The 20,734-nt window shown below is 35.5% G+C and overlaps 1 protein-coding gene across 5 annotated transcripts in view; it reads right to left on the bottom strand.

Annotated features, from left to right (window-relative positions):
- LOC143228074 (uncharacterized) overlaps positions 1-20,734 on the bottom strand; it is a 190,973-nt gene that overhangs the window by 36,659 nt on the left and 133,580 nt on the right. For all 5 annotated transcript variants that reach the window (XM_076459415.1, XM_076459425.1, XM_076459419.1 and 2 more), the window contains one exon: positions 15,804-16,116. In XM_076459415.1, coding sequence (XP_076315530.1) covers positions 15,804-16,099 — 296 coding nt within the window. In that variant the 5' untranslated portion in view covers positions 16,100-16,116. The remainder of the gene's footprint in view (positions 1-15,803; positions 16,117-20,734) is intronic.

Genomic DNA, 20,734 nt, shown 5'->3' with positions numbered 1-20,734 from the left:
GTTTAACACAAAAACGCGTGTTCAAGATAAGCACATGGTGTTAAGTACAATGATGTTGAGACAATTATTTTTATCTGTCTGATTCTGAGAGCACGTTGTACTCGTTGAATGTTTACAAAACGTGCTAACAAAAAACAAAACAACCAGGCTTAATTCTATGATTAATTTCTTTAGATTCTACATAATTATTATCACAGTTTCATTTTAAGCAGTAGAAGGAAAACGAAAGGCGAGTTTTGGTAAAGGATCAGAAACGCATAAAATGTCGTATATAACACTTCTCTAGGAAAATTTCGAAACTTTCAAAAATGCAGAGAACATCCTATAAATGTTTCGTCAGTACAATTATTACTTTTGTCCCACGTGTTTCTATAGAAGTTATGAAATAAAACTGTGTGAGTAACGTGCATCAATTTCACAGTGCATATCAATATATATGATTTGTTATATTAACTCAGAAACAAGCTGAAACAAAAACAAATTAAACAAAAAACGCTGCATCAACTGAGAAGAACTCAGGGTACAAACTACAATGTGGGATTATAAAATGTACCCTAAGTTTTGGAGGTGAGTGAGGAAGTAGGACCCACATTGTGACGAGGATACATCGTCTATCAGTCTTAACCTCCATTCGCCAGCCTCACATGAGAAATATATAATAGCAAAAGATATAGAATTAGAAGTAGAAATTGGGAGAGCGAGATGTGATTGCTTAAGCCCCCAACGTCCCTCATCTATATCACCCTTCAATGACTGCAGACAACTGTGGGAAGGTGACTGCTCTCCCAAGTAAAGAATTAATTGAAAAAAAATATATATATAGGCAAAGGAAATAAAATTTTTATTTGTTTTGTTTGTAATTTGTAGCCTTTGTACTTTCATACGACTTTTGCCCCTCAGTGGCTCAGCGGTATGTCTGCGGACTCACAATGCTGAAAACCGGGTTTCGATAACTGTGGTGGGCAGAGCACAGATAGCCGATTGTGTAGCTTTGTGCTTAATTCAAAACAACAACAACAACAATTTATACGACTTCAGTTAAATAAAATATTACAAAGATCGGGAAAGGCCAATTTAGTCTTCCTTACATTTGCTAATTATAAGACAGAGCAGAAATGATCTATTTTTGACAACCTTCTATAATACAACAATGTTATTTTACTAATGACCTTCAATGGCAAACTTTCTTCTGGAAACATGACATGCTAAACAGAGCAACTATCGCCCTCTGGGGACTGTTTCCTAATTTTATTTTTACTAGAGCGACATCTTCATCTTTTGCAAAAGGAAAAAGAACACCTTCTAGGAAAGGACACTGTTTCTACTTATCAGAATCTAACCTTTAAAGACAAAACCATTTGCAACCAATGGTATTTTGCCTTTTTAAACTGACCCTTACATTTGTTTGTTTTTTTTAATTTCGCAAAAAGCTACACTTGGACTATTTATTCTAGCTGTCCTTAATTTAGCAGTGAAACACTTGAGAGAAGGCAGCTATTCATAACTACCACCGCCAACTCTTGGGCATTTATTTTATCAACATAAGATTGACCGTCGGATTATAACACCCTCACGGCTGAAAGGACGAGTATGTTCAGTGAGATGGCGATTCAAACCTGCAACTCTCAAATTGAGAGACAAGTGATCTAACCACTTGGTCATGACGGGTCCTCATAGAACGTAATTAATACGTAAACTTGAATCACAAAATGCGTGGGCCATTTTTCTAATACTCGTTATGAAAAAAAAAAAAAGGCACTTAGACCTATGAATGAAAAAGCGCTAAATCGTTTCAAATGAATTTAAAAAAAAGTGATACGTATCATTTTTATCGCAAGTGAAGTAATCTAGTTGTTACGAAAATAATATAAAACTACATCGCTAAATTGTGCATATACTTCTAAAATGTTAAAACTTGGATAGCTACTTGATTATTATTCCCAGAATTTGCTAATATTTTAAATTGTCAACTAGATAATAGCGTAAAAAAATGTTCGTTTTCATTATTTCATTTATGAAACAGTAATATATTACATGGAAAATATTTTATTAACTTAACTCCAACAAATACATCAAACATATCCGGAGATGGAAAAAGGCGAACAAAACCTTCCTTTGAGATGGAACCGGTAGCTCAGTGGTAAGGTTTGTGTGTTGGTTTTGAATTTCGCGCAAAACTACACGAGAACTTTACGCGCTAGCCGTTCCTAATTTCGCAGTGAAAGATTAGACAGAAAGCAGCTAATCGTTACGACTTGCAAACCTCTGAGCTACTCTTTTACCAACGAATAGTGTGATTGACCATCACAACAGAACGTCCTCACGGCTAAGAGGTCGAGCATCTTTGGTGGGACGAGAATTCGAAACTGCGATCCTCAGATTGCCTCAGTGGTAAGATCGATGACAGTTTATAACACTAAAAGTCAGGTTTCGATTTTCACGCTGAGTAAAAATACAGATGACACTCGCCATTGTGTAGTTTATGCTTAATAACAAATAAGTGAAACCTATGGAAAACGTACACGTTAGATGAAAAATATATCTCAAGACTTCTAGCACGACCCCAAAATGACAGAAAGACTTTGTCAATGAAAATCAGAAAGTGTAAACAGATTTGCAAGCAAAGAAAAACTTTTATTTGCTTGAGACCTCCACCTGAAAGCCTCGTCATGACTGGAATCACTATGAGACCTCAGAAAGATATATTTCATATTAATAAATTATATCTAACTGTTAAAAAGAAAGAAGAACGATTCAAACAACGAGTCCCATCGACCAACTGTACTCTGATAAAAAGTTTGTTTTCAAAGAGTTGTTCATTGGATAATTTATTGTTGTCGATTTCTTTGTTACTTAAAAAAAACCCATCATGTACTATTCGTATTTAGTTTATTTCGGATTGTTGATAGGTTGTGGACTTTTGCTCGTATCTTATATTTGTTTTAAGTGTCTGAAAATTAGCAATACAGTTAAACATTTATTGATTATTATTTACTGAGTCACTCAGTTTGAAATGTTTCTTCTTATCCAGTGTCTGACAGGAGTGTACAGAATATTTGTCTTATTACTTCACTTTTAATTTTGTGAGTGCCTTGGATTGCTTTTTCAATGGTATAATTTATTTTTAACTTGTTTTTCTTTCGTCCTTGCTATATCTGTCACTTGTATCTAATACGTCATAGGTTTACCTTTTTGTATTCAAATTTATTGTGTCTTATGAAACTTTCTCAGCGATTCGACTTTATCAATGTCGAACTTTTGCAGTACAGTTTATTAAAGCTTCATGGTAAAGATAAATCGATGTTTTTAACATGGTGAAATTCCCTTTAATAAATAAAAAAAATGTTTAAATTGGAGAGGCAGGGCCCCACCTGCTGGCCTAATAAAAAATTGTTGCATTTGAATGTCATTTTTACAATGCATCACGACCATAAATTGCCGAACGCGATTTTGTGGTAACCGGATGCGAACCACGAACTCTAAAAATCATAGTAGCACGACTATAACGTTTGGCCTCAAGAAACTAGCACGGTAAATGTCTGGATACAAATTGGATAAACAGATATATTCAATAGATCAACGAGATCTATTTTAAGCCAAATCACTGTAGGCTTTAAATCAATTCACATTCGTGACATGTGTTAGCGTTTCAACATGAAAAATGTCTGAAATTCCTGCAATCAGCCGCAAATACGATCGAAAAAATGCGTAGTGCCATATTAATGTTTCCATTACTAGAGCAAACATTTTCAAAGCAGCGCTGCCTACATTTCTTCATTTCAAGTGTATGTTTACACTACGTTACATTTAAATGTATATTTGCACAGAGTTATATTCAAAGTGGACACAAAACAGGTATTTTGTTTTCACTTTATATCTTACATTGTGGCTTCAACTAAATTATCTTGGTGATAAACATAATGTTGACTGTTCATTTTTTTATCTCCATATTCATTTTAATTTGTCAATTTGACATTCAAAATAAGAATAATACAAAAACAGCATATCAGACCCATCTTTTGTCTGACACAAGTCACTTCCCATTGGGCTTTTCCATATAATACCAGAACTTCTCAGTTAGACTGTGCGACGAATAGCAAAAGATTCTCGATCGGATTGTTGCTAATTTCTTCGTGGTATTTTCGGAATCCAGTTCTTAGATTACTTCAGCAATGTATAACGGATATTTATACTGATTCCTTGTGGAATGACTTAACAATTAGCAAATGGAAACAGTGAAGGAAAAAATAAACAAAGACAGGTTCTTTACATGCTTCATCCAACCCACTTTGTGTGTAAAATAAACAAAGTCTGTAAAATGTCTAAAGATAAAAAAGCGAAAGCGCGCTCTTGAAGTTGGGCCAAAAGCACTTTAGTCACATGGTTTGTACTGTAAACTGCCACAGCAATCACGTGGCATCAAATTTGGCAGTCAGCGCCACGCGGCGGGAACTATAATTATAGAAGTCGGTATTAACCTTCATTGCAAGCACCTTAAGTGCATGGTTAAGGCATCGTTTCAGGAGGAAGGTGGGTTATTTGAAGTTCATCAGAGCGTGACGGTATGATAAAAAGTTTCCCGTTGCACTTAACAATACAATATTTACCGCCCTCTATATCAGACTAGCAAGTTCATTCTCATTTTCTTTTGAGAAAAAATATGCCTAACAAGGACAGCGTAAAGGACAAATAGAGATTAAAAACAAATAGATAGCAAAGACATATAGACTGATGGACAAGCAGAGAAACGAAAAGTTGAATAGTTAGATTTTATCTATATGGTACGGTTCGATTCACGGACTCCAAATGAGAGTCCCATATTGTAAATTAAACACGTATATGTGCATTTCCATAACCACACTATCTCTTCAGTTTCAAACATAATACACACAGACAATACGGATGAATAGCTTCCAACATTAACTGGGCCCTCTAGCAGCATCAGAGTATTTTGTTTCAACGATATGTTGATTCGATACATTAGCGTTATTTGGTATAACTGCAAGGAACGTTATTTTGTCTTCATACATACACACATGTAAACTGCTGCAACATTATTGGTGGATATCACAACAATTAGTTGTCTATTGTATTTTTCCCTATCTTACCCATACAAATACCAGATTTAACCAAGAAAATATACAAAGAATCGTGAAATTCTCCTTTCCCTAAAGTTAGACGATTCTGACATGTTTTCCTAACTAGATACATTTCGAATAAGCAGCTAAATTTCCTGGCATAGATTGCACTGAATAATTGTCTTACTGTTATAAAACGCATCTTAATTAAGTTAACATGAGTTATACTTATATGTAAAATGGATATTATATTAATAAAAGAAAAAACAACTTGTTTGGAATCATCTCGTTTCTCTATCTTAACATATTTCATGTAGGACGGTAACTCCGAGTAGTCTGTTGTCATCGTGGTTAAAGTTAACCTGCTTAGTTTTAGTCAGCTTTGTAGATTCCATTTAAAACGTTTTAAAATAAAATATTAATGGCCAGCAGTGGCATGAATATGTTGATAATGGCCAGTAGTGACGTGGATGTGTTGATAATGGCCAGTAGTGACGTGGATGTGTTGATAATGGCCAGTAGTGACGTGGATGTGTTGATAATGGCCAGTAGTGACGTGGATGTGTTGATAATGGCCAGTAGTGACGTGGATGTGTTGATAATGGCCAGTAGTGACGTGGATGTGTTGATAATGGCCAGTAGTGAGTGACGTAATGAATGTGTTGATAATGGCCAGTAGTGACGTGGATGTGTTGATAATAGCCAGTAGTGACGTGGATGTGTTGATAATGGCCAGTAGTGACGTGGATGTGTTGATAATGGCCAGTAGTGACGTGGATGTGTTGATAATGGCCAGTAGTGACGTGGATGTGTTGATAATGGCCAGTAGTGACGTGGATGTGTTGATAATGGCCAGTAGTGACGTGGATGTGTTGATAATGGCCAGTAGTGACGTGGATGTGTTGATAATGGCCAGTAGTGACATGGATGTGTTGATAATGGCCAGTAGTGACATGGATATGTTGATAATGGCCAGTAGTGTATAAAGGTGTTCCTATATTAAAAGTAATATAATAAATAATAATAATAAAATAAATAATATAAAATTATATACTCAAACATCTAAGCACGCCCTCTACATTCCGACACTCAGTTACATAATCCCTTTCAAACATGTGGTCAGCTTCCGGTCAGTTACCACTTTCTTTCTTTGTGAACCTGACGATGACCGAAGAAAGTCGAAACGTTGTTCGCTCCTCTACGTAACAAAAAGTGTCTCTACCCATACCAGCCGTTTTTACATATATATTTTTCTCTACAAGTGGGTTTTCTCGACATTACAGTTTAAATATTGTTTTATTTTTAATTCCAGTTCACCTAATTGTGAATCACGTTACTACATTTCTTGCCCTAAAGAGTTTTATATCTAACTTAAATTTGTTAATTGTAGACCGTGAAATTATATACAGGAAGTGTTGAAAATTCTAATTGTTCCAAAGATAATTAACCCGTTGGCAAAAAATAAATCTTTAAAAAGTTGCCGTAATAAACCTGCTCTTTGAGATGGTTAATTATACATAGCTAATAAGAAGCAAACTCGGTTTACCCTTACAAACTGTACGTTACGACTAATTACAGACAATCAGATGCCCTTGACTGAAGGTGTTCTATATTCATTAGAGAGAGGAAATTAACATTCACTGGGAAAGACATTACGTAGGCATGTACCAATCCACATAGACGCATGTTAAACATCTAAGTGAATAGAGCTTGTGATGAACCTGAAGAGACAGCTGGATCGAATGTCCCATTTACTGTGGCTTATTCAGACTCGTCGTTAAACAGCTAAATATAAATGTTCATAATTTTACTAGCCACAAGTTTAACTCTCAATTTGTATTATAAAGTACGGACATTTCAGAATCTGAGTGAAAAAACTACAAGTTATCCAATATTATAATATGTGAGAGGTCTCGTAGTTAGTGATTTGAGTTCGTAGCTAAGAGTCTGCAAGTTCGAGGCTTGTCTGAAACATTTTATAGTGTCCTTCCACAAGGCACTTTACCTCAACAACTTCAGTCTACTCCGCTATATTATTGGTACAAGCTAGTGGCTGATGGTTAACCTGTACTGTAATGTCGTCCTATCCAGGGGAAATTGTGTCACAGAAAATGGTGATGAATACTGGCCTTATGTGCCTGGCGAAGGCATAACAAGAATTAACTTACTTATTTACTTTTATTACTACAGTATAATCTAAGAAAGAGTTGCATAGCAATTCGAACAATTAGATTATACAAAGACTCGCGTAAGACAGACACTATAGCTTCTTAGTGTAAATATTTCTATTACATTAAACCAGTTTGAAACAGTCGTACGTTTAAATTAACCAGCATAAAAATTACCCACAACTTCTTCTTCAGATATCTTTAGGGGGCCGGGGGCTGAAAACAAACACCGATTGGTCATTCGCTCGTGATGTTCGAAGAAAAAGCTGTCACGTTTGGTCTCGCTATTTTGTGAGTGGGGACAGGAACACGCAATTTCAAATATAGTGCTTCCCAACTCGCTACGACCCTCACCAGAAGAATACTGTTATGTCTGCGTATTTACAAGGATAGAAAGCGGGTTTCAACATCCGTAATGGCCAGAGCACATTGTGTAACTTTGTGCTTAACTTCAAGCAACCAAACGAATCTATGTTCGGGCCAAAAACACAAATATTGATGTCAGATTCGGGTTAAGTGATCTTGAGAAACCTCTTCCTACACCCCCCTCCCCCAAATTACATGTGGGCCACCTCAAGTCCGTCCATGAAATTTGATCTTGCTAGTTTCAAAACTGTGAGAGGAGTTCATGGAAATGAGGTTAATAAATTCCCATGGATTAATCGATAACAGTTTCAGTCAAACGCCTTTTCCTTATATTCCTATAGGGATGTTCTCTGGTAGTCCATGCAGATTTACTGGAACTGTAGTTAAGCTAACTATCAAGTTAGGCTTAAACAACGTTGTTATCAAACAAAGGTTTCTTAACTGGTTTTATCTAATTACAGATGTTTCCTAAAGAAAGGAGAAAACACCGGGGCTTCTGGATTTCTTATCGTCTCAACTTTTACCGCTGTTGTTTTACAGTATCGCAAAAGTTTTATTACTGGTTTTTCTATAATTACAGATGTTTCCTAAATAAAGGAGAAAACACCGGGGCGTCTGGATTTCTTATCGTCTCAACTTTTACCGCTGTTGTTTTACAGTATCGCAAAAGTTTTATTACTGGTTTTTCTATAATTACATATGTTTCCTAAATAAAGGAGAAAACACCGGGGCGTCTGGATTTCCTATCGTCTCAAATTTTACCGCTGTTGTTTTACAGTATCGCAAAAGTTTTATTACTGGTTTTTCTATAATTACATATGTTTCCTAAATAAAGGAGAAAACACCGGGGCGTCTGGATTTCTTATCGTCTCAACTTTTACCGTGGTTGTTTTACAGTATCGCAAAAGTTTTTGTTACTGACTTTCTTCGATAAAGATTCACTCGGTTGGTTAACGCAGTTTCGCCAAAAATAGTAATTAGGGCTACTAACGCTCAAGAAGGTTTAAGCATCACGGATATCAAACAAACGTTGTTACGGAGTCTTCCCTGACAGAAATGTTCTCGGTTACTTCAGAGAGTTTCACTAAAGCAGTAGATAACTGACTCTTCAGAAGTTAATGAACATCACATTGAAGCTGACACTGCAAAAGTCATGCCAAACAACAAGGTCAAGCAGAGAAAGTTTAGAGATTGTCAACCTTCGAGTTGGAAAACTGCTGGTAGAGCAAGAGAAAAATATCTGTTTCAAATTGCCTTCTCTTCGCGCGAGCTCACAACGTTTGTGCGCTCTGCTGGTTTGAAGCCGATGGTAGGAAACGAGTGCCTTCTTTTTGGATCAATACTAAACGGACGAGAGACTCGGCGTGTCGTAACGATAGTAAAAGATTAAAAAATTCTAGGTTTAGCAGCACCCGTCTCCACGTTGGGTCAATACGTCAACTTGGCCATTTGTAGGTTGTATTGTATGTAAAAGGGAACTTTCAACATTCTAGGATCTCGTTTTTTGTTCTTTTATTATTTTTTTTCGTTACTTCTTCAAATGCTATGTTAAAGTAGCACGTTGAAAGCGAGTCCAGTGGTGAATGAAATCGGTCAAACATAGACAGAGCGGAAGAGGAACCGGCCATCGTTGTACGAAAAACTGCGACACATTGAAAAATATTCATTGCTATATTTCGCTTCCCTTTCCGTCTTTCTATCGTCTACGTACAGTTATTACTATAATATATTCGGTGACACATGCTCTACTTGAATGATAAATTTTCGTACAAAAGGTATGTATTTTAACACAAACAATACTATACTAATCCCTTTCACTAAACTGTCCTTATCCAAATGTGGGTTTCTGGCTTGTTAAAAATTAGTTTCTATAACTCTAGTTACATAATTATATAAAGTAGTCATTTCTAATGAAGCTGTACAAATATTTTCGACGTAAGTAATTATATACTGAATCTTATCTTCACGCCACGTCTTTACACTGTACAGCGCTGAATATACATAGCATATGTCTAGTATCTATCATTGTACATCAATACCAACATTATATTTTATTTGAATGAGTGATAATATATTTTGTAATTAAATTTCTCCTTTCTTCTTTCGTATATTTATATAATTTATCATAACATGTTTGGTTTGTTTGTTATAGATCACAAAGTTACGCAACTGGCTATCCGCGCTTTGGCTCATCGTGAGTGTAGTAACCTGGTTTTTAGCCTTATTAGTCTTAAGACTTATCGCAAAGCCAGCGAGAGGAGGGGTATACATCACGCAAGTTAAAAAATATCGGGAAGCTATAACATGTTCTTGAACATCCTACCTACCAAATTATATCTTCAGTTAGAAATACACCACTGCAAGGGCATTTGGGGTTAAATGGTTCTCCTTCGTAGCCACAACCTTTATTTTGTAGATATTGGTGTTTTCTGCTATGACTTGAAGCTTCAGAACTATTTGATTTTGTAAGCCTTTCCAAATTATTTACTTTCGTTCAAAACATAATTTTTTGTTGTTTTTTTTATTCGACATGTTGTGTCTTTTGATTTTATGTCTTTAAAACTTCACTGGAAACAAAACTTCTTCTTACTCCATGGGTCTAGCCGCTGTAATGTTGTACTGTGGAATATTTAGGAATTCGCCGCGAATCATATATAGAAACAAAATATATTGTTCGTGATATCGCAGCTTACTTCTGCAGTAACATGCGATTAACTCTATGCACATGCTACACGTAATTGCATAATGTATTTTAATGGGTATGAAACAGATAAAAACTAATTGAGATAAAGTTAAAAAATATATATACTGGGCAGATTAACACTTCTAATAAAAAGAATCAATAGTAAGATAAGCATATATTTTGAAACTTTAAAAACATAAAACAAACCTCTCCCAGAATTCGAATTAATTAACAATGTATCTTCAGGTATTGCTTAGTTTTAGACAAGAAAGAAAACAACAACTATCACATATAGTTTTACTTCAATAGAGGTCGGTAAACTATCCTCAACAAAAGATCTACATTTGCAGAGGAAAAAATCGAAAAAAAACACAAACTAAAAACGAGATCATAATTGCGAGTAACGTGTCTTTCTAAAAGCTGTAAGTTAGACAGGAGCTGTCAGTAGCCTGACTAATGTTTGAAATTTCTCAATTAACTAGAAGTAACATCTGACTAGTTTCTGAAGCTTGCGAGTCGGAAAAAGAATGAAAGTAAACATCAACAATCTTGAAGCCAGCGAATCAGAGCTGGAAAAAAATCATTCTTCAAATTAATTATTGAATCTTCGAGTCAGATAATAAGTTTAGAAAATGTTTAGAAATCTGTGAATAAGGTAAGCAAAATAACTAACCTGATAAATAATTGGGTGCCATTAGTATAGTTATTTTTCAAACCCTTGACTACCACAGAACAAGTAGGCTGAACCTAATGACGTGAATGAACCTAAAGAACCAATATCTTGGCCAATGAATTAGGCCTGTGCAACAGACAGGAAATAGTCGACTTAGCTAATGATTTGAAACCCATTAATAAGAGAGAAAGAATCAGTAGCCCTGACTAGGTTTTGAATTTTGCAAATCAGACAAAAAGTCAGTAATCTAAAATAAATCTCAGTGTCATGTTTTAAATAACAATTTTTATATAATTTGGGAGCATAAATTTACTTAGTAACCTGGGCAGATTAACATTTGACATTTTAATTCTAATAAAAACACTCAATAGTGAGATAAACAAACATTTTGAACCATTAAACATCTTAATTTTTTTAATTAATAACTTACTCTTTTGGTTATAACAATAGCTTTATCTTGTGAAAAGGTAATACGTGTTAATAAAAAATAAAGGTCTTAATCACTAGATGTTTTCTTCTTTATATTAAACGATCTATTTTTCATGTCAGCATAAAAACAATAACGTGTGTCGATACAGCAACTGGAAAGTCTCAAACATGGAACAGGTTACGGTTCAAATGTGTAAATAAACGATATAATGTTATTTACTTGAGAATTTTAGTGTTTAAAATAAATACGCGAATGATTTTGACTAAGTAACTATTCAGGTAATTTTTAGTAACAAAAATACTTTTACTGTCTCTGAAAAAATATCTATCTTCAAAACATCGTGATAAAAATCAATGTACATGCTATCTTCTAAAACTATAAACATGCTATACTCTAAAATAAATAGACTGGCGTAAACAATTTAAACAGTTATTTGAGAAACGTCTTTGTGCGTCTCTCCTCAATGATTTGTTGTTTAATTACAATTTAATAAGCATTTAGTCGTTAAACAGATGAACAGATTAAAACTACAGGTTAGTTCATATTTTTTTTCACTGTTAACAGAAACGTTTGGTTTCGGTTTGGTATGCTTTGAATTTCGCGCAAAGCTACACGAGGGCTATCTGCGCTAGCTGTCCCTCATTTAGCAGCGTAAGACTAGATGGGAGGCAGCTAGTCATCACCACCCACTGCCAACTCTTGGGTTATTCTTTTACTAACGAATAGTGGGATTGACCGTCACGTTATAACACCCCCACGACTGTAAGGCGATCATGTTTGGTGTGACGGGAATTCGAACCCACGACCCTCAGATTACGAGTCGAGTGCCTTAACCGCCTGAGCATTTGGTTTCGAAAGTTGCAGATAGGTTCGACCATCAGTAATCACTTTTATAAACTGAATATAAATAGAGTCCTAAATAGAATAACGCGATCAAAACGTGGCTAAATATGCAAGTAATAAAACAACTGCATCAACAAATATTTACTAACAGAAACAGTTTTCAGCATATAAACAGAGAGATACTTATTGAAATCACATATTGAAATAAATTAAACTTCAGTGAGGTGCATAGAAGCGCAAATTAAAGTGCACTTACGTTTCTTAAAATATAATTTACGTTAAATAAATCGAAAGATGAATTACGCTGGATGAACCGCAGAATACTATTAGAAGTTGTTAGATACCTGTAAAGTAATTTGTTTTTGCTTTATACTTTTAAAATATAATGCTTATCTGAGAAACAGAATCTTGCCTTACATCATATGTCTTTGGCCTCTTCAATTCGTCTCATTATCATATTCTTCCTTTACTGACAGTACACTAATCCAAGCTCCTCTCAGATACATGAAAGGATTTTCTTTGTATGATCGAGCTTTCCGGAAACAATTTATTACGGATTTTGTTTGAGCTTTCATGTATTGTTTTCTGTGATATTATTTAAGTACCTCCAATAAAGAAATTTATCGTGCTATTTCTGAAGTACACCCGACAAACAAATTTACTGTGCTACTTCAGTAATATCTCCAACAAACACATTTACTGTGACATTTGTGAAGTACACTCAGTAAATAAATTTGATGAATCCGCTGCTACCGAAATGAACACTAATTATTATAATTAGGCTAAAAATGCTTCTCGTCTTGATTTTTTTATTGAAGAGAATAATTATTAAACAAATTATCAAATACTTATTTCTCCTTGTGTGTTTTAGTGTTTGTGTTTTTCTTATAGCTCAGCCCACCGAAAGAATCGAACCGCTGATTTTAGCGTTGTAAATCCGAAGACATACGGTTGTACTAGCGGAGGGTTTATTTCTCCTTAAAATATATTATTAACAATTGGAGAATACATCAAATAAAAACTAAATAAATCATTCTTTGATAAAGCATGTGGGTTTTATATGGATTTGTGAACTGTAACTAAAGAAACTAAATTACCACTATAACCTACCTTCTTTAGAAGCTGTTGTACATTGTAAAATAACATGGTTAAATTATTTATCGATACTTTCGGGATATATAACTTTAGTCATTATTAGACTAATGTAACAAAAATACATTAAACATTTTATCTCCATCATTTGCAAATATTCAAAAATTACCATTTTCTGTTTAGAAACCGAAGGGCATTTTATGTGAAAAATAGGCTTAAACAAATAAGTCGAGAACTGAGTATTCAAAAATAGCTGTCCCCTGATTTAAAAAGAGGGCAGTACCCTCTACCTACACGACAACTTGCAATCGAAATTGACTATCATAACTTGCAACAATTCTTTAGCTTTGTTTGGACCTTCCTATTCGTGGCCCTGCATGCTGATTACTTAGTCACGCTCAGCCTACTTATGTGAATTATACGATTTTACATAAGAGTTCATTACAAAGTGGGAAGAATCTTATAGGAAAAACCGAAAAAAAAATACAAACTTACTTTTTTTTTTACCCAAGGACTATAATGTTCCGTATTATTCTGGGATTTTTGTTCGTATAATTTTGGATAAAAAAAACGGTACAGTGTTTTTAAATATTATTTTTTGATAAAACCCCAAACCACCAAATAACAGAAATATATGACAGTTAAAGTGAAGTGCTGAGAATAGAAACACACTAAAATGTAAGTTCCAGAGTTGGCTCAGATACCCAAAAATGTTGCTAAAGGCGGATGTCTGAAGGTTAACAGACAGACAGACGAAATGTATCTCCTTTCTTAGTGTCACTACCCAGAGGAAAAAAATAAAGTTAATTCTTTCAGACGTAGTCAAGTCATAAAACCATACCAGACTGTGAAATCGTTTTTGTCAAGTTCTAAACTTGGGAGGGGCAAAGAAGTGGTAAAACTTAATTATACGGTTGGGAAGACCCATCTTTATTCTAAGTTGCTATTTATTCTTGTGTTTTAGGGTTGGGTCTCAGGAAGATATTCATTCCGCGATAAGTGAAGCTATATGAGCTGCCCAGCGGATGGGTCTACGAGTGTAAACCCTGGTGTTTATTATTTTATGATGTTGTTCGAAATCCTAATTTCAATCTTTATCTTGCATGTCATCAGGTGCTACAGGATTTCTTTCTGCTAGTCAACAACGGCAATAAACATCCGACAAACGAGAGTGCTTCAAAACTTGAAAACAAACTTTAAACAATATGAAAATACATAACGCTTACAAATACAAGCATACCATTTCAACTACTACCATTTTAAGGTAAATTCCTCGTTTCTTAAAATCAAATACGGCTCGGCATGCCCAGGTGGTTAAGGCATTCGACTCGTAATCCGAGGGTTGCAGGTTCGAATCTCCGTCACACCAAACATGCTCGCCCTTTCAGCCGTGGGGGTGTTATAATGTGACGGCCAATCCCACTATTCGTTGGTAGAGAGAGTAGACCAAGAGTTGGCGGTAGGTGGTGATGACTAGCTGCCTTCCCTATAGTCTTACACTGCTAAATTATGGATGGCTAGCGCAGATAACCCTCGTGTAGCTTTGTGCGAAATTCAAAAACAAACAAACAAAATCAAATATTGCTAGAAACATCTGACATCAGGATATTATTTTTTAAGTTGTATTAATAGCTTGGAGTACAACTCAGTTATGCGGAAGCTCCAAATTTGACATATAAAATAAAAAGGCTATTCTAAAACTATAATTGAAGGCTTAAAAAGTACCATCCAAACATCAGATAAAGATAGCAGACATTACAAAATAATGTTATACTTAATATTATTTTAATATAGTTTCGTTTCTCACACTTTTTCTTAACCTCCTGTATTAGTTGATTTCTTAGTAGTTTCTATATTATAAAGGTTATTGTCGAGATGTCACAGTACAACGTATCGGATCGTATCATTTGTTCCGCAATGGTAATTATCTAAAGACCTAAATGTACGTTCACTTCTCTTTCCATGGTGATAATGACGTAATCAAGCCATTTTCGCAAGCGTAGTTTTCTTGTTCATTACGTTTAACGACACTATTATGTTATAATAAAATAGATTCTAGAGTGGCGATTTTGTACTGCGACTGACCCACATTTTCACTAGATTTTGAAGCTGCTATTCATAGTTTCTGAGTAGCAAAACTGACCTGATCGTAACTATTACACATTTAATTCTCGGCATGTATGTGTTTATTATCGGAATAGTTTTACAACAAATAGTTTATCAGAAAACTGACATGTAAACGTGCACAGTTACGATTTTAAAGAAGCAAACTAAGCCACACTAAACACGATGTTTTCATAACCTGTAATGTATTCAAAAGACATACATAAATAACGATAATTATAGGATGCTTACTTATAATTTTTATTGTATTAAAACTATTGCTAATTATTGAATATTTTGTTACTATATGAAGTTTACTATTTAACTTCTTAAAGGCAAAAACAAACACAGAACTGCCGCTACTCACTTCCACAGCAGAAAAGATGCAACCAATATGGCGACCAGCACCACTGAAGAGACTACAGCGATGACTGGGAGGGAATGAAAGTGTGGGTGGGTGTACTCGGCCTCCAAAGCTTTTGCTTCGCAATACTGCAGGTCTGAGTGTTCTCCACGGCATAACTGGAGGGAAGGGGGTGGCGGCGGTGGAGGTATCACAAACTGAGGGGGCGGAGGAGGACCGGGACAGTCACAATAGTCATGTTCATCTTCTACTTCCCAGTACGGACTTAAGTCCACGTATCCGTTAGCTTCTGGGTCCATGGCTTTCCTTAGCAAGTCTAAATTGAGGAAGATGTTAAATATATATATATTAGCTTAAAGAACGTGACAACTAGAAACCTTAAAATAAGCACAACTTCTCAATCTATTTCCATGTGTTATATCGTTCGGAAAATGATAATTAGCAGAGTCTTTTGTAAAATTAAACAGCGTTAAAATGAAAATTTCAAAATACAAATTAACACAAAATTGATAGAAATCTGACAAAAAATTACTCGTTAGGTACAAAACTAGAAAACTGTCGAATGGAAACGACGTATTATAAAACAAAAAAGCAGTAAACAAGAAATACCCAAAATAGTATATATATTGTGTTATAGTTAGCGGCTATCTATGCTCTGCCCGCAACGGATATCGAAACCCGGTTTCTGGCGTTATAAGCCGCATATATACACTACTGTGTTACTTGGGGACTTTTAATAAAGATCACAAAATGGCGTATAATAATACACAAACCTTCAACAGACTGTTTCAATTGAAGACTTTGTGAGAGTTTAAATAACACGGTGTTTAAAGACAGGTTCCATTCATACGTACATTCAAGAACAAAAAGGTGAGTTCCAAATACTTTTAACGCTCTTCTATTTTAAAATTTAAATGGCAAAAAACGGCTAAGTGGTTAGAGCGCTCGACTCATAATCTAAGGGTCGTGGGTTCGAATCTCCATCGCATCCATGCTCGTCTTTTCAGGCGTGAGGGTGTTATAACGTAACGATCAATCCCACGATGCGTTGGTAAAACAGTAACCCAAGAGTTAATGGTATACGGTGATGACTATTGGCTTTCCTTCTACTCTTACACTGCTAAATTAGGAACAACTAGAGCAGATAGCCCTCGTGTAGTTTTGCACTAAAGTCACAAACAAACAAAGTAGATTATGAAACGGAAAATTGAAATCCATTACAAAAACATTTGAGGTTTGAATAGTGAGCACGATTAATAATCCTTTTTAAAAAAATAAAACAGTCATGAGGGGTCAAGAAAAAGCAATATAGCCACGTTCCAACACGCGTTCCAATCAGGTAATCAAAACCTTCAGTATAGCCTGTGAAACCACTCTGAAGTTAATATCATTCTTATACCGTCACATTATTCCTCCGGGACCTCACAAAGCTTGCTATTTCAAACTAAGGTAATTCAGATTGTCGTAAACAGCCAATAAATTGGAACAATAAAGACCCTCTTATTGTATCGGTAACATTCGAGCTGACAAAGAAGCTTTTGTGTTTCACCTACAAGCAACAGTTCCATCCCGTGCTTCAGGGAGATCGGTAATAGATTTGAAGTAATGGACTTCCTCCAATCATTCAAATCCTGCCATCCGGTTGCTTAGAGCTACGTGTCTATATCATCATGTTCTATACAATTCATCGATACACACCGGAAGATCGTTAACTTTGGTTTACGGCCGTTTGACAATGGAATCAAGATTGAAGAGGATCGTCGTCACTGGATACTATGTATCAAAGCTTAAAGTTTAAAACGCACTTTTACTGGGTAATCATTTTAACGCCTTCTTTGTTAACACAAAGTTATTGATAACATAAAGCGATCGGTGTCTATTACTTTAACGACCTATATTCTTTTATTAATTTTTTTTCTTTCGGTTTTGAAAACCTTTATTTTAAGTTAGTCCAGAATTTCCACCTTTTGTATACAAGACTGAAGGTCCGGCATGGCCAGGTGGGTTAAAGCATGCGACTCGTAATCTGAGGGTCGTGGGTTCGAATCCCGGTCGCACCAAACATGCTCGCCCCTTTCAGCCGTGAGGGCGTTATAATGTGACGATCAATCCCACTATTCGTTGGTAAAAGAGTAGACCAAGAGTTGGCGGTGGGTGGTGATGACTAGCTGCCTTCCCTCTAGTCTTACACTGCTAAATTAGGGACGGCTAGCACAGATAGCCCTCGAGTAGATTTATGCGAAATTCAAAAACAAACAAACCCTCTAGTCTTACACTGCTAAATTAGGGAAGACTAGCGCAGATAGCTCTCGTGTAGCTTTGCGCGAAATTCAAAAACAAACAAGACTGAAAAAAAAAGTATTTCTCACAGATTTGGTACCAAAAGTTTTCATTGACGTTTTTGTTCGTTTAGCAACCAATCTAATGTGAGAAGCACTCATGAGATATTATGAAATATTTTTAAGTTAAACTGTGTTTATCATTCCATTCCACATTAAAATACACTTTTTTTTATCATGACACTTCTACGATTTTACTCAATAAAAATCACGTTATGTGAACGTTGGTGTTGTTGTGTAAAATGTTTTACAAGAATGCATGATTAGACTTGTTTATACAATGAATTTCAGCTTACGTTTAAGACACCATCTGAATTTAAATAATATACACATACGCGTGTGGATTAAATCTTTAATGCACATTTCTTTAAGGCTCAGATATAGGTATCTTACGAAAGTCGTATAATTAAGTCGTCTCCAAACGTTAATAAATGTTTGAATTTCAAAAAATCTATTAATACTGCAAAAGAAACTTGTGATCACGACCTTGGTAGCAACATAAATCTGAATGTGTATTTTTGGCACATTTTTCTATAAATTGTTTCATTAGATTATACGTACGTTATTCCAGGTATAATTATATTTCCTGGTTTACCAGAAATACACAAACTTAAAATCTTGTTTGTCAAACGTAACAACTGGATAAGAAACCGAGACAAACAGAATTTTTTTTTGTTTTTATAATCTAAAAACCAACTGGGCTCTAGTGTACAAGTGCAATTTATTTTTATATACTGTTTTAAGAACAGAGTTTTGGCACTCGATTCACGCTTAAATAACAATGATTTACAAAGTGTGAATATTTCTTTGGTGCACGCCACTGACACGAGGATTCTTTTCACATAGCCTAGCTACACCTTGTCCACGTGGAGCACCACCTCAAAGTCGTGACCAAGCTCGTACTTATAGCACGCGCGATTTTCCACAGACTATTTTTGTCTCAGCTGTTCCGTAGATTTGTCTTGTTAAGCTAAGTGAACAAAGAAGAATATTCTTCCAAATAGCCCTACGGCAGTTGACACCTTCCTTAAGAAACTGTATATGGAAAGAGTTCTATAAACGTCTCTGATATGACACAACCAAACACTAAAAGTTTGTTTAAATACAGATGTCAGTGTATTGAAGAAACGATCGCGTCCGGGGTGTTACTAAGTTATGTTTGGGTTAAACAAACAGTTGATCTAATGAGATTATTTAGAGACGATAAGCTGGCGGTGATATCCGTACATGGTGTCTGTTCTAGATGTACGGTGCGTTTTATTTACCTACCGCTCACGTTATGTAAAGAACGTACTCTCGAGTCGAGGCTCCAGGCCAAACTCTCCGACATTTTTACGTGTGGTCTTTACTCACTCCAACAGGAGATCGGAATACGCGAAACTCAAATATATGAACAGGGAGCCAGCTTTCTGGGAGGGATGATTTGGAAAAAGATATCCTGAAATCAGGTTTAAAGCATGTTTTGTATACCCCACGCTCAAATACGTGACTCAAAGTTTATAAAACTTAGTGCTTCTTACTCGATCTTATGGTGATTCGTAAAACACTGCCCTAAACCTTTTATGCTGGATGTGTAACCATCGATTAAATAAACTGAATATTATGACATTATATTCTAAAAAAAGGTTTTTTTAAAACAGATATGTACAAATTGTTATAGACAAGCTAACCTGAATAGTTAGGTTTGTGGCCCGGCATGGCCAGGTGGGTGAAGGCGTACGACTCGTAATCTGAGGGTCGCGGGTTTGCATCCCCGTCGCACCAAACATGCTCGCCCTTTCAGACGTGGAGACGTTATAATGTGAGGGTCAATCCCACTATCCCACTATTCGTTGGTAAAAGAGTAGCCCAAGAGTTGGCGGTGGGTGATGATGACTAGCTGCCTTTCCTCTAGTCTTACACTACTAAATTAGGGACGGTTAGCATAGAAAGCCCTCGAGTAGCTTTGCGCGAAATTAAAAAAACAAACAAGCAGGTTTGTTTTACTAGTTTTTTTAATTTATTCTAAAATAGTACACCTAATATGAATGAAAATAAAGTCTCTGAAACTATTCCTATGACTGCTTTATCACGTAAGAAATAAACTAAACAAATTAGTTAAAACTATTACTCATTTTGTCACCATGAAAAATCAAGTTACACTTTTTATGAAAATAATTACCAACATTTGTTGAGTTGTTCGTCAGTGGAACATTGGTGCTTCTGCGGACTTAGAACGCTATAAATCGGGTTTTGAAAGCCGTGATGGGCAGAACACGGATGGCCCATTGTGTAGTGTTGAGATGAATTTTAAACAAATTGATTGAGTTCAGTATATTAGCAATGTATGCCCTATTTCTTTCTCCTACTCTTTAAAATGATCCTACAACTATATTTCTATCAAATCAGATTTCTCCTAAGAACGACAACGTTGGAATTCTATCCTCTTCTTGTCTTAAGACCACGACTTCCAAGCTCAAGCTTCAAAAGACCAGACACACAAAAGTCCATTGAGTCCAATTCATCGATTGATGGACTTGAAAAGTGTGTAGTAGAATAGAATTGTTGTGATTCCAGTTTTTCAACCATCTTTCTCATGAAAACAGACTTCGATTT

This window comes from Tachypleus tridentatus, chromosome 1, assembly GCF_004210375.1.
Source record: "Tachypleus tridentatus isolate NWPU-2018 chromosome 1, ASM421037v1, whole genome shotgun sequence".
Lineage (NCBI taxonomy): Eukaryota > Metazoa > Arthropoda > Merostomata > Xiphosura > Limulidae > Tachypleus > Tachypleus tridentatus.
This window is presented reverse-complemented; position numbering and strand designations above follow the sequence as displayed.